This window comes from Microcebus murinus, chromosome 12 (genome assembly GCF_040939455.1).
Source record: "Microcebus murinus isolate Inina chromosome 12, M.murinus_Inina_mat1.0, whole genome shotgun sequence".
NCBI lineage: Eukaryota > Metazoa > Chordata > Mammalia > Primates > Cheirogaleidae > Microcebus > Microcebus murinus.
Genome location: NC_134115.1, coordinates 22,625,772 through 22,640,895, shown reverse-complemented (window position 1 = coordinate 22,640,895; position 15,124 = coordinate 22,625,772). Strand labels below are relative to the sequence as shown.

General features: G+C 35.7%; 1 protein-coding gene across 2 annotated transcripts in view; it reads left to right on the top strand.

Moving 5' to 3' along the window:
• PCSK5 (proprotein convertase subtilisin/kexin type 5) overlaps nt 1–15,124 on the top strand; it is a 427,474-nt gene that overhangs the window by 146,113 nt on the left and 266,237 nt on the right. For both annotated transcript variants that reach the window (XM_012759779.2, XM_012759782.2), the window contains exon 6: nt 14,592–14,680. In XM_012759779.2, coding sequence (XP_012615233.2) covers nt 14,592–14,680 — 89 coding nt within the window. The remainder of the gene's footprint in view (nt 1–14,591; nt 14,681–15,124) is intronic.

The following is a 15,124-nucleotide window of genomic DNA, read 5'->3' as shown; positions in this document are numbered from 1 at the left end:
TCAGGAAAGGATCTCATATCACTGGTACTTTGTTCTGGCACCGATAGGTGTGTGTGTGCCTAACTAAGGATTATGCATGTTCCTCTTAAATATAATGTGCATTAACTATTGTGGAAGCTCGAGGACTTGGTGTCAGGAGATCTGGTTTTAGGTTCTTTCAGAGTAAGATGGCAGTATTACCTTGGCAAAGTCACTTAAACCATAAGAATCTCAGTTTTCTTACCTATGAAGCAGGAAAAAAAGTACGCATAGTGCTAGATTATTAGAGAGATCAAATAAAATTAAATATGAGAACCTAGATGAAACTATGTGGCAAATAATACATAAGTGATCCTTACTACCTTCATTGATTTGATGTCTAAATTGCACATTGTGTTAAGTATTCTTTCAAATGAAATTATCATTTCAGTGGATATGACACATTATACTTATTGGACTGATTAATTTACATAAAACAGCATTCCGTATCAATATCAAATCACAGCAAGTAGAGGCAGAAAAGGTAGAAGCGTATGTTTTTTGGTTCTCGAGAAGACATAAATGACTATGACCATGTTTAACCTTCATGCCTAGAAATCAGAGACAGACAGCCTATAATCTCTAGGTCAGATTTGCCCAGTGACTCTCTAGCTGAGAATGGTTTTTATGCTTTCAGAGGGTTTAAAAAAAGGAAAAAGAATATGTGTTAGAGACTGTATGTATTCCCATAGAGTCTAAAATATTTACTACTTGGCCCATTACAGAAAACATTTGCAAATTCCTGTTCAAAAACTCACTCACATTCTATCATAATAAAAACCCATCCCATAAATTATTTCTAAGTAAAATACGATGTATCAATATATGCTAAAATGTTGAATTGATAATTAGAGATTATAATAAATTCCATGTTTTGAAAGGAGGCATTCCTTAATTGTTGGTTTAGTACTTTCATAATATAGATAATCTCCCAATGTATACAGAAATGGCTGTGATGAACTCTGTAAAGAGAACCAGAAATAGCTGTCCAGTAAACAGAAGGGCTAGCAGTTGCTTGGCATAGCTAAGTTGAAATGGTAATGTGGTGGTTCACTGAACATAAAATGGTTTTGGGGAGCTTCTTATCTGTACTTTAGGATCTCCAACTCAGAGTGCAAAGCAACCCTGGGACCAGGCACCGCCCAACTTCTTAAACCCGGAAGCATATTGCAGAAAGAACTTGGTAACACCAAGAGAGCCCTCGGATCAGAATTCTGTGGCCTCTGTTCACTTGTATTTCAGACAAATAGGATTATGTAATAGTCGCCTGTTTTTGACCCTCCTTTCACGTCTTCAGAAGTGTTTTGACAGTTTGCTCGTAATCTGGAAGCAGTCTCGAGCAGAGCAAAGTCAAACATTTATAGTATCATCTTTCTCCATCAGTCAATCATTAACAGATTTTGAGCAAAACAGCAAGTATTTTTATCCCATGTTACAGTCTATAGATATTGAATGGTATCTTTACCTAGTGTTTTAACAAAAACAAGTAGAAACAGATCCATTAAATACTTTTACTGTTAAATGAACATAGACTTGTGAATTATTGTCTATTATTCAGGATTTCTTGACCAATAGAATTTATTGAAAGTATATCATAACATGTCTGTTTTTCTCACTAGTAAATCCTTAGTGACTAGTATATTGTTAAGCACATGATTGGTACTCAATTGATAATTGTTGAATGAGTGATTCAAAAAAGTAAATTAATTATGACTCAGGTCATGGGAGTAGTCTCATTAGGTATAATTAAGTCATAATAATAATCATCATAAGATTGAAGTTTACCTAAATACAAGAATATAGGTAAAGTTGAAATACTGTCTGTTTAGGATACAATCTAGCATCCTGGTCTCTTGCTCTGCTACTTCAGAAATATTTATATGAGGCAGTTTCCAGTGTACATTTGGAGAAGAGAAATATATGTGGAAAGAATTAGATCACAAAAATCAAAATTATAATTTGATACAGGTCATTATTTCTTTCATTATCTTTATAGATCTTTCCCAGTCTCTTAGCATATAGCATATAGACTCAGTGAACACTTCATATTTCATGCTTTACTGAGTTCTAATTATGAAATTTTCTTTTAATTATGATGATGTGAAATTATAGCAAAATCAGTTCAGGTGTAAGGAGGAGGAAGTTGTTTAGATTGCATACCAAGCATTTTCACAAGCACCAACCCCAAATCAGAACAACTGGAGCAGAAATTCTTATAACACCTTGTACATAAACCTTGATTAGCACGTAGCATAATACTTGGTAATTTTTTGCATAAGTCTCGCAATACCCCTGTCAGTGATCTTGGGTTCAATTAGTCAGTGAGAGCCATAGAACTCAGTAGGACACCAGAGGTAATTCTTCTGTTTTTCTAGGATACAGCAGTATCAGTTGTATTTCTTCAGCAAGTGTGATCCACAGTCCCAAGACTATTTTCTGTTTCTCCTCTGTCCTAACATTGCCTCCCAAGTGACACCTCGATTGTGAGGAATGAGCTATGTGAGTGAGTGTGAGAGTCACTTTGCCTTAGAAACCCCATGCTCATAAGGACAATATTTCTTGCAATGGCCTATGAATATAGCTTCCAGGGCTGTGCAAGGAATGCCACACTCCATTTCTAGGGACTAATCTCCGAAGCTCAGTGCTAAGACCTCCCAACACACATTTGTAGTTCTGGTCACCGATCTCCCAGTTCATGGTAATTCACCAGCCAGGGTTCATTTTTACCATAAGCAGTGTCGCCTGGTAGCTGACATCCTACCTTTATCAGATAACAAGGAGAACAAAGCTAGAAAGTTAAACCAAAGTAATTTTTCCATAGTTAAGGTGAAAAGATTTTCTTAATCTTTTACTCAGATCTTTCCCACCAAGATTGTGAGCACCACAGCCTTGGATTATTCAACTTTGTATGCCCCATGCTTCTAAAATACCTAGGACATAGTATATGAATTATTTGGACTTGAGGAAGGATGGCAGGAGGGAGGCAAAAAGAGAGAGAGATTAATAGTGTTAGCTAAAATATTTCATGGGAGGTACTTTGGTAATTTTCAAGAAAATAAAAACAGCATTCCTGACAGGTTATTGCTTACTTAGAATGATTGATTCGTATTTCTATTTTCTGGGATTGTAGGTAGTACTTAGCAGAGCTGATAGATGTCTGATGGAAAAGAAGGGCATCATGTTGACCCCTCCAATTCCAGGGAAGAACTGGATCCTCCAGATCCACATTTGTGAATTTTTAAGAGAAAGCACTTGACTCCCAGCTCACTGAGAACAGGCCCAAGATGAATCAACAAGAATGGCTAATTTCTGTCCATTCATACTCAAGGGTTAGAGGAGACAATTTCTCCGTCCTTCATTTGTGGTAGAAAATAGCTCAGGCTGTTTGCAAAGATCTGACTCCATGGAGTAAAAAGTAGTGGAATTAAATATCAGAGGATCAACAAAACCCCCCAAAAGAGGTTAGAGAGCTTCAGGAGCAGGACGTTAGAGCCATGATAGACCCAGTGTGGAAGAAATAGCATCATGGAATCACCTGGGAATACAGACAGACGTGGGCAATCTTTTTTTCATAGAAACAAGCTCAAATACAGCATGGAAAACTAATCATTTAAAGCAAAAGGAAAAGCCAAAAAGGACGGCAGGGGTAAATTTGGAGTATGAACCCAGGAACCAAGAAAGGGGGGTCCTGTTTGAGCATCGTGATTAGCATATTTCCTCAACAGGGATCTCTCATACCTGCTGCCTTGTTGCTGTTGATCCATAAGATTCGGGTGGGAAGAAAGGTAGATGAATAAGGAGGTGGTTCCTGTCTTGATCAGGATATAGGCATGCGGACATACATACCTGCCTGTCTTGGGTTTTTCCTGTTCTTCCTTGTTCCTTACAACATTATATTTGAGAGAGCAACTGAAGCGAGTGGAAGAAATGGGTTTTCTGAAAAACCAAGCTACTTATTCATTCATTTAGACATGTGCTAGCATAATTTGTTATGTTCTTTCAGTTAGCAATGAATAATAAGTTATTCTTTTAGGCTGGGGCAGGTAGAAGGAGAAAAAGAGATGTCAGAGGTCTATCCTGGGGAGGACAAGAAAGAAGCCAAGTGGCAGGGGTGAGAGAACACATTTAAAGCACCTTATTGACCACTTGAGTTTTGTTTATTTTGGCATTATTTTATTGCCAGTGTTATTTGTGTTCTGACTGAAATATTCTTTGTGAATCACAACTGATCTTATAAATAACTGCCAATTCTTCAGATCTACAATGATTTTTTAAATACACTTTTTGGAGAAATCATTATAAACTCACTGGAAGTTCCAAAAATAGTACAGAGGACCCCTGTACCCTCCACCTACTTTTCCCCAATGGTAACAATGTAGATAATTACAGTACAATATCAAAACCAAGATATTGCAATTAGTGCAATCTTCAGATTTTATTCAGATTTCACTAGTTTTTACCTGCGCTTGCATGTATGTCAGACTGACAATACTTTTAACCTACCAAAAGAAATATTCTTCTTTTTTTAAACTTACTAGTCATTTACATTTGACATATCTGATACTAATTAACAATAGCGACCAATTATTACTTAATACTATAAAATACACTTTTCATTATTTTCCTTGTCTACAACATGATATCTGTCAGATGGTGGAGCAGTTAATGAATGCTAACTTTTATTAATTTCTTAAAAATATGAACATTTATTCCTGAAGACCAAAAGAAGAATTCACAATGTCTATTGCTAAGTATAAAAATTGTCATAATTTGAGAGTTTATGCCTAAGATTCTTTCAGTATTAGGCTATCAAAAGCTCTCTGAACCTAATCTTGTATTATTCTATGTATCTATTTATTTTTATTTTGAACAAGTTTTCCCAATTCTCTTCCCACTATAATAAAAAAATTAACATTTTTGAGACCTTGTGGACTTTGTGTACTTGCAGTTACTTCAGAAGATATTACTGTAATTGAGTCACAAAAACTAATCACCACAAAATACACTATGTGATTTTTTTTTTTTTTTTGCTTCTTAAAATTTTTAATTTAATTTTTTTGCTGAATATGTTTCTTGAGTTTTGGTAAGCTTTTCACTGAAGACAGAGTGGTAATCCATTTTCAGCTATTTTCCATGCTTACTGATCTTTCATTTTTAAGAAGATTCTTGGTATTTTTTTCTTTTAACTCAAATTCTATATCATGGAGGTTCTCTAAAATATACTATCCAATGTCCTGCCATCAGTTCTAACACAGGAATAAAGTCACTTCTTCCTTACACAGCATCAATAGGAGGCAAAAAGTAGGGTATCAGCAAAGAAGTCATGAGATCTTGGCAATCATTTGAAGAGTCAGAAACATGGACCCCTATGAGTCTTGCTGGAATAGGTAGAAAGTCATTATACAAGGACCCAGGAGACCCTGGTCTAGACCTTGCCTTGCTACATTTTGTACCTTCCAATTACCATCTTACCAGATTTTCTCTATTGTAAAATAAGAGAAATAATAACTGTTTTGCCTGCTTCACAGGGTTGATGTGAGAATAAAATGAGGTTAAAATACTACGAGAATTGGAGTGTGCAATAGGAACACAAGGTGGTAATGTTATCATGCACGATATGGGCAGACAGGAACTTCAATTTTGAATGATATGTTGCAGAGCATTTCCCTATTTCTGGCTCTCCACTCCACTTCAAAGAGGGCTTTTAAAATAAACTGTTAAATGATTTTCACTCAGGTTCATACAAACGCAAAATCTGCAAGAAAGAACAGGCACACCAGATGTCAGAAGGGAATAGCAATGGTGAGAGTAGACAGAAGCCATGAACACCTGAAGATGTTTTTCCATAAAAAGGAATGAAAGAGAAAGTCATCTTTTTTCCACTTGCCAATGCTTGATTCCCTATGGGTGTATTTTGACGTTCGAGCAAAGCAATGGCAAGTGTAAAAGCAGACCTCATGTATGTGTCCTGAAGTCTCCAATCCATTGCTGAGCTGACTCACATCTTGTCTTCAGATCTGTGGTGAAAGCTCAAATAAGTTAATATTTCCACCCTCACTAACTCATATGGAAGAACAAAGTTCACAGAGCGATGTGATGAGAGGAAAACGCAAAAGTAGGAGGGAAGGCAGTGTCTTACCACTTAGCAAAATACAGCACACCCCATGAATTCATGTTCCACACTCACTTCACCTAATGTGTGTGTGTTCATGATATGTAGCAATTAATTCACAGCCACTCTCTTGTCAGATCTTCTATCTTTTCAATAAGATAATCCAAGTAAAACTTTGGTAAACCTTTAATAACAATGGTTTATTGTTAAGAACAGGTAATGGAGTAGATGATAAAACTTGGTAAGAAAAAGCAATAGAACAAAAACTGGCATGATTTTAAGTCAGAATGCCCTTCAAGAGCTAAAATGATTTTTTCAGGTAAAAATTACATAATAAAATTTCACATTTACTACGGATTTGACAGCAATGACAGTGTCCTTAGGAGAATCAGAGAAGTGATGCAATATGAAGCATTTTTTCATTCTCAGCTTGTATAAGTTCATTTTATTTTAGATCATGTCCCATTTCTTTTAAGTCATTGATCTATAAATCCATTATAATTTACATAATTGAGTTATCTTTTGGAAGTCTCAGAAATTATGTGTCTTTGTAATATTGTGAGCATATGCAAGAAAGCTTAACTGATGACTAATTTTCCAACGAGTATTTATTATATGAGAATTAGCTAGTAAAGTTTACACTTAGGTGCATGTGGGTTAGAGTACAATATAATGCATATATCACTTTCTGGACTAAAATCCACTAAACTTTTCTCCCTGTGCTGGAAATATTTCAAATGGTCATACTCTATGGCCTCTGAACAAAAATACATCAAAAATTCAGGCTTTTGTTTTTGTGACTTTTATGTTTAACTGATATCATAACCATGCTTCTTGCTGACCACCCTTGTTCTTTGGGACTAGGAAAAAATAGAATCTTGTTCACACACTTGAACTTCAAAGAGGTCATGATGATATCTGTTGTTCTATGATCTGTTCTATATCCATGTCAAAACACTGATTCCGACCAAGATATGAAAATAAAAAAGATGACTGGTACTTTTCTGGGATAATGATTATGGTCATCTGAAGTGAGTGGGCTATTTAAATGTAGTTGAGCTAGCCAGTTGGACCCTCAATTACAGTGAGCTGCAATGTGTTATTTGACTGATATATAATGCATATGCATCAGCAGGAGAGTAAGCGTTCAGCTCAGGTAATTTCACTCTCTCCCAAAAATGGTTCATATATTATGAAGTAGAGTAATGTACAGAAATCTTTACAAGAAGCCTTTTTATGAGGAGATAGTCACTCTGTTATTCACTCAGGAGCATTCACTATGTATTAATGATGCATGTAATCTGTGCAGAGCTTTGTACATTTTAGGAATACAGAACCAAGTTAGTTCTTCCATTTTTTAAGTAATATGGTAGAATAAATATTCCATTATATCTCTCCTAGTATAACACATCTAAAACTCCAAAGAAAGTATTAAGGAACTTTTTAGTGCATGGTTTAGCCAGTGGGACACCAAGAGAATTTCTTTGAGAAAGCTCAGATCTGTAAGACTAGGTGGGCACATGCATGTTTGGAATGAGCAACTAATCCCAGGCAGCGTGGATCTGTATTTTAACAAGCCAGGGATAGCAGGACACAAGGCGTTGGTCCAATGGGGTGAGAGAGGATTCTGCACAAAACAAAACCTCTGAGACACTATCTTCAGTACTTTAACTATATGAAGAAGAAAACAAAACAGAACAAGAAACCTACACACAAGGAGACAAAGGACATATTTGACTTTCTTAGCTTGGGTAGTAGGTGGTACAAGAGGATAAATAACTACTACTCTTTAAGAATTAGTGACAGGGTCAGACACAGTGGCTTGTGCCTATAATCCTAGCACACTGAAAAAGATTGCTTGAGGTCAGGAGTTTGAGACCAGCTTGAGCAAGAGTGAGACCTCATATCTAAAAAAAAAAGAATCCCTAACAGCATTCATAGGATTTATAACTGTAACTCATCCTACATAGCCCAAATTTTAAATTTTGTTGAACAGTTCCTCCAAATGTGTTGATTTATCTCCAAATATGTGGCAGAAGCAAACTTAAATCTTTTGGCAGCAATGAGCTTCCTACCCCACTCTTAAAGAATTCACAAAGATAAAAGCCCAAACAACATGACTCTCCTAAATGGATATTTCATCAACTAAAATGGGAAAACATTAACATTGAAACAAGAGAGTGGCAAACACAATAATGGAATTAGATTCACATATTTTAAAACTATTATATACAGTATAATTTATATGTATAAAGAAATGAATATTGAAAAAAGTATCTTGAGGGAAAAAAAAGACTATCAAAATTAACCAGACAGATTCGAAAAGGAACTTCAAAAAATGAAACATATAATCTAGGTGTGGTGATGTGCACCTATAGTCCCAGCTACTCTGGAGGCTGAGGTGGGAGGATTGCTTGAGCCAAGGATTCAAGGCCAGCCTGGACAACATAGCAAGACTCCGTGTCATAAATGAAAGAAGGAAGGAGGGATAGAGGAAGGAAGGGAGGACAGAAGGAAGGAAGGAGAGAGAGAAAAGAAAGGAAAGAAAGAGAAAGAAAGAAAGAAAGAAAGAAAGAAAGAAAGAAAGAAAGAAAGAAAGAAAGAAAGAAAGAAAGAAAGAAAGAAAGAAAGAAAGAAAGGAGGGAGGGAGGGAGGGAGGGAGGGAGGGAGGGAGGGAGGGAGGGAGGGAGGGAGGGAGGGAGGGAGGGAGGGAGGGAGGGAGGGAGGGAGGGAGGGAGGGAAGGAAGGAAGGAAGGAAGGAAGGAAGGAAGAAGGGATGGAGGGAGGGAGGCAGAAAAGAAAGAAAGAGAGAAACATGTGAATGTTGCAGAGAATGGATTAAATAGCAGATTATTCATGGCTGAAGTTAGAGGGTAAGTGAAATATAGAACTGAACAAGTTACACAGAATGCAGCCCAGAGAAGAGGTTCTAGGAAGTCCAAAGGAGAGATGAACCCTGAGGTCCGTGTGAAAATGTCTGATACGTGCTTCATTGTGAATCTGAATAGAGGGACTCGAGAATGATGGAAAGGCAGTTTTCAGAGATAACAGATAAGAATTCTGAGGAATTAAACTTTAAACTACAGGTTTAAGAATTAAATCAAACAGAAGATATGAAAAGGATCCAGAGAAAACTAGATCGCCCAGATGGCTGATTTCTTCTCAGAAATAATGGAAGCTAGAAGTCAGTGAAATGACATCTTTGAAGTAGTGTTAGTCTAGAATTCTATATCCAGTGAAATGATTTTTCAGTGACAGTAAAATAAAGTCATTTTCTGAACCTTCCAAAAATGTTTTGACTACCAAAAGACTGTGAAGAGTACATTTTACAGAATGTTCTTTAGAAATAAATCAATGATACCAAAGGAAAGTATGAGTTGCAAAAAGAAGTAAAACAAAGAATGTGCACTTGACCCTTGAACAACTCAGTAGTTAGGCACACTGACCCCTCTTGCAGTTGAAAACTCACATATAACTTCTGACTTCCTCAGAACTTAACAACTAATAGCCTACTGTTGACTGGAAGGTTTACCAATAACTTCAACAGTTGACTAATACATATTTTGTATGTTATATGTATCATATACTATATTCTTATAATACAGTAAGCTATAGAAAGAAACTTATTAAGAAAATCATAAGGAAGAGATTATTATTTTATTGTTCATTATGTGGAAGTGGATCATCATAAATGTCTTCATGGTCATCTTCACATTGACTAGGCTGAGTCATAGGAGGAGGAAGAAAAGAGGTTGGTCTTCCCATCTCAGGGCTTTCTTCTTATATGTAGAAGAAGATCTACATATAAGTAGACACAACCAGTTCAAACCCTTGTTTAAGGGTCAACTTTATTTGTAAATCTATATATACATTGATTATTTAAAGTAGTAACAGTAATGAGTAATTTCTAGGGTTAAAAAATTCAAGATATCATTATAATCACGGGAAGCTCATACATGGGCACAAGAGCTAGATGGGTAATTAGTTAAAACATTCTAAATTCCATATTGTCTAGAAAAAGAGGATGACTTTAGATTTTGTGTTGTTAGGTACCTGTGATCAAATACCTAGGATTACCACTAAATAATAGAATTATAACAACCAAACTGTTATAGGGAAATAATTATGGAAACAAACATAAATGTATCAATAAACACAGTTACAATAAATGGACTTAGTCTCTAGTTAGAGACAGATAGTCTAGCTTCAAAAAACAACATTATGTTCTATTGATAAGAAACATAACTAATATGAACATAGAATGTTTGAAAGTAAAAAGAATAAAATAATATATAAGTTAAATATTAGCTAGATATATTTATTTCTTTTTACTGAAGAGCTGTAGTGTTACTACATATTCATAAATGATTTGTTTCATTAGGAAGATTAATGATTCCATTCTAAATAAAACAAAATTGATAGAACTGCAAAGCACATTAACAAATCTACACTGTAATAAATGCGCTTGATATAATGGATGTATAAAGAACAATTGGAGGATATATATCATTTTTAAGCACATGGAATATTTGTTAACATTGATCATGAACTCGGCCATTAAGTCTCACAAAATTCAAAAGATTGATTCGTAGAAATTATATTCTTTTACCATGAGGCAATCAAGTTACTTGTTATCAAAAGATAATTAAATATCTATATACATTTGAAAATATCAAAACATACTTATAAGTAACCTGTAAGCCAAAGAATAAACCAGAGCTGAATTTAAAAATAGAGGCCCGTATAGTCCAGTAGCACTTGGCATTAATTAATAATAGATACGATGAAGTATAAGAACAGTATTCTCACTAAGAGAACTAGAGACTGGAATAAAAATAACTTACACCATGAAGTAATATGCAAGAAGAGCTTAATGAAGAATGATAGTTATTAATTACTAGGTTCAGGGGAAAATTAAGAGTTGAGCTTGAGCTTCCAAAGAAATAGTTTTTCTTTTAAAAATTGAACATTTTGGTCAGGCATGGTGGTTTGGTGGGAGGATGGTTTGAGGCCAGGAGTTTGGGACCAGCCTGGGCAACATAGCAAGACCCTGTCACAACAAAAAGTAGAAATAAAAAAAAAAAAAATTATCCAGGCATGCTATAGGCATGCACCACCACACCCAGCTAATTTTTTTCATTTTTTGTAGAGACGGGGTCTCCCTATTGCCCAGGCTGGTCTCAAACTCCTGGCCTCAAGTGATCTTCCTGACTCAGCCTACCAAGGTGCTGGGATTACAGGCATGAGCCACCATGCCCAGCTCTGTACCACATTTTCTTTGTCCATTCATTTGTGAGGGACACTTAAGGTTTCATCTATATCTTGGCTATTGTGGATAGTGCTGCAATAAACATGAGAGTGCTGATATCTCTTTGATGTACTTGTTTCCTTTATTTTGGATGTACACTCAGCAATGGGATTGCTGGGTCATATGGAAGTTCTATTTGTAGGTTTTTGAGGAAACTCCATACTATTTTCCATAGTGGCTGTACTAATTCATATCCCCACCAAAAGTATACTAGCATTCCCCTTTCTCCACATCCTCACCAACATTTATTATTTTTTGTCTTTTTGATAATAGCATTTTGATTGGGGTGAGATAATATCTCACTGTAGTTTTTTTTTTTTTTTTTTTTTGAGACAGAGTCTCGCTTTGTTGCCCAGGCTAGAGTGAGTGCCGTGGCGTCAGCCTAGCTCACAGCAACCTCAAACTCCTGGGCACGAGTGATCCTCCTGCCTCAGCCTCCCGAGTAGCTGGGACTACAGGCATGCGCCACCATGCCCAGCTAATTTTTTATATATATATCAGTTGGCCAATTAATTTCTTTCTATTTATAGTAGAGACGGGGTCTCGCTCTTGCTCAGGCTGGTTTTGAACTCCCGACCTTGAGCAATCCGCCCGCCTCGGCCTCCCAAGAGCTAGGATTACAGGCGTGAGCCACAGCGCCCGGCCTCTCACTGTAGTTTTGATTTGCATTTCTCCAGGGATTAGTGATGAGTAGCAGTTTTTCATATACTTATTTGGCCATTTGTATGTTTTCTTTTGAGAAACGTCTATTCAGATAATTTGCCCATTTTTAAATTGAATTATTTTTCTATTAATGAGTTTAGTTCTTTATACATTCTTGTTATTAATCTCTTGTCAGACGGATAGTTTGTAAATATTTTCTTCTATTCTATAAGTTGTCTTTTCATTCTGTTGATAGGATTTTTTTTTTTATTGGCTGTGCAGAAGCTTTTTAGCTTGTTGTAATTCCATTTGTCTATTTTTGTTTTTGTTGCCAGTACTTTTGATGCCTTACCCCAAAAAAAATCTTTGCCCGGACCAAGGTCCTGAAGCATTTCTCCAATGTTTTCTTCTGGTAGTTTCATAGTGTGAGGTCTTACATTATTTCAATCTTTAGTCCATTTTGGTTTAGTTTTTGTATATGGTGAGAGAGAGGAGTCTAGTTTCATTTTTCTGTATATAGATATCTAATTTTCCCAGCACCATTTGTTGAAAACGCTGCCCTTTCCCCTTGTCAAAAATGAGTTGGATATATATGAATGAATTTTATTTCTGCATTCTCTATTCTATTTCACTGGTCTTTGTTTTTATGCCAGTACAATGCTGTTTTGGTTACAATAGCTTTGTGATATATTTTAGTCTGGTAGTGTGATGCCTCCAGCTTTGTTCTTTTTGCTTAGGATTGCTTTGGCTATTTGGGGTCTTTTGTGGTTCCATATAAATTTTAAGATTTTTTTTCCTACTTCTGTGAAGAATGTCATTGGTGTTTTGATAGGGATTGCATTGAATCTATAGGTCGTTTTGAGTAATATGAAAATTATTATTAATTCTTCCAATCCATGAGCATAGAATATCTTTCCATTTATTTGTGCCCTCTTTAATTTCTTTCACTGGTATTTTGTCACTTTTATTTTATTGTAATATTTTCAGTCTTGCAGTTTTTATGAGGTTTGGTTATATTACTTCATGCATTGTTAATAATTTGACAAAATATTCTATAATCTTTGATCCAGTAATTCTACTTCTAGGAGTTTGTCTCAAGGTATAAAATGATATACATACTGAAGGTTGTTCTTAATATCTTTTTCAACATTATTGAACAACTGGGTAAAGTTCCAGAAATAAAAGACTTATTAAAGAGCTTATAGTGTGTGTATATACTTACAGACATATATACACACACACACCACACACATATTTGTATATATACCATTTAAAGAATTACACAATATATTAGTAACCCTTAAAATAACATATAGGTTAATATTTATATAGAAATATAAGCATGACATTACTAAGAAACAGAAAGCAGTATGTAATATCTCATTGATGTAAACTTGCATGTGTGCCTATCAGTTGTAAGCAGTAACTTGTTTACAGTTGCACAGATGGCAGAAAAACCCCACGACAAATGTAGTCTGAGCCAGCTATGCTGTAAAATACACTGTAATAACTGTCACATCCCTCTTCTGCAACCATGGCACTCATTAGTCATCAATCCTAGTGTTTTTTCTCTGGGCTCCAATATGCCTTAGAATTCTTCTCAACATACAGTTTTAGGTCACCATTTCTAAGCAAAGATTCTTCTAATACTGTTTTAGGCCTCCATTTCTCAGCAAATTGTACTTTATACTTGGAACTTCTTTGCCATCCTTATAACAAGATGATCTTAGAAATCCTTTCACCTAAAAGACTTTTCTGATCAAGGAACAAAGTTATTGTGGCAAGAAATAACAGGGAATCTCTTTCAGAAAATAATTTTTAATTTACTAGTATCCACGTTTTAAAAAAAACAGTAAAAAGGTGAAAACAAACTGGTGATACAGATGTTGATAAAATATTGCAGCATGTAATGATATAAAACAATGATTGAGATATTTTACCCTCTCATTTTTTCATACAAAATTTTTGAAATCCAGTGTGTGTTTACAGCACATGTTGTTTTAGATAATGCATTTTCTTTGGACATACTTGATCTGTATTTAAATTTGCAGTTTACAAAGCAGATTCTCATACCCATCTCAAATTTTCTAATAATGGAATTGTGTTTTCGTTTTTAAAATTTAATTAAAATTAAATAAAATTCAACATTGAGATGGAGTTGCACCGGCCACATTTCAAGTGCCTGATAGCCACATGTGGCTGGTGGCCCCCAGATGGCTCAGTAGAAGTTTGGAGTATACAAAACATACCAATTGGTTTTAGCCTTCAAGGAGATTTTCTGATAGGGAAAGCAAGATATCAAGAATAAACATATTCAGAATATAAAGCCAAAACAGTATAATTAAGTGCTGAAAGTTTGCCATGGCTAAAGTGCTACTTGGGAAGGAAGTTCCAGAAAGGCCACAGCTGGATGCCTTCTTCACCACTTTGAAGCCTGGGTGGTGGCAGTGACCTGTGGGTTTGTGAGAATGGAGCGTCTTGCTTTAGAAAGTGTGTGTGTTCTGCCTGCAGGCATGGGACCCGCTGTGCTGGAGAAGTGGCAGCCGCTGCAAACAACTCTCACTGCACGGTCGGCATTGCTTTCAACGCCAAGATCGGAGGTACGGGAAACAAAGGGAAACAAACTTACGTGGGTATAGAAACGAGCCAGTTAGCTCTTTCGCTACCTGGCTTTCAGAACCCTTGTTAAATGAAAGATGAACCATTAGGCGTATCTTTCCATAATAGTGTTCAACTATTGGTGACAGCAAAATGTTCATATTAACATGTGTGTTAAATATAGTTCCAGACTTCAAATAAAAATAGTTAAAGACTTCCAAAGCAGTACCCCTAAAGTGTTGCAAACATTGTTTTAAAAAAACAGCCTTGAAAAAAGGTTATCCAGTAGTGAAGATGAGCATTGCCATTTGTACCAACACTATATAATTGGTGCCAGGGTCAGAAAGAACTAGTAATATAAACATCAGGCCGTATCTCTGGGGAAAGAAGAATTTTGAAATTTCCTCAAAGCAGAAATTCTTTTTATTTCTTTTGCTTAGGCCTGA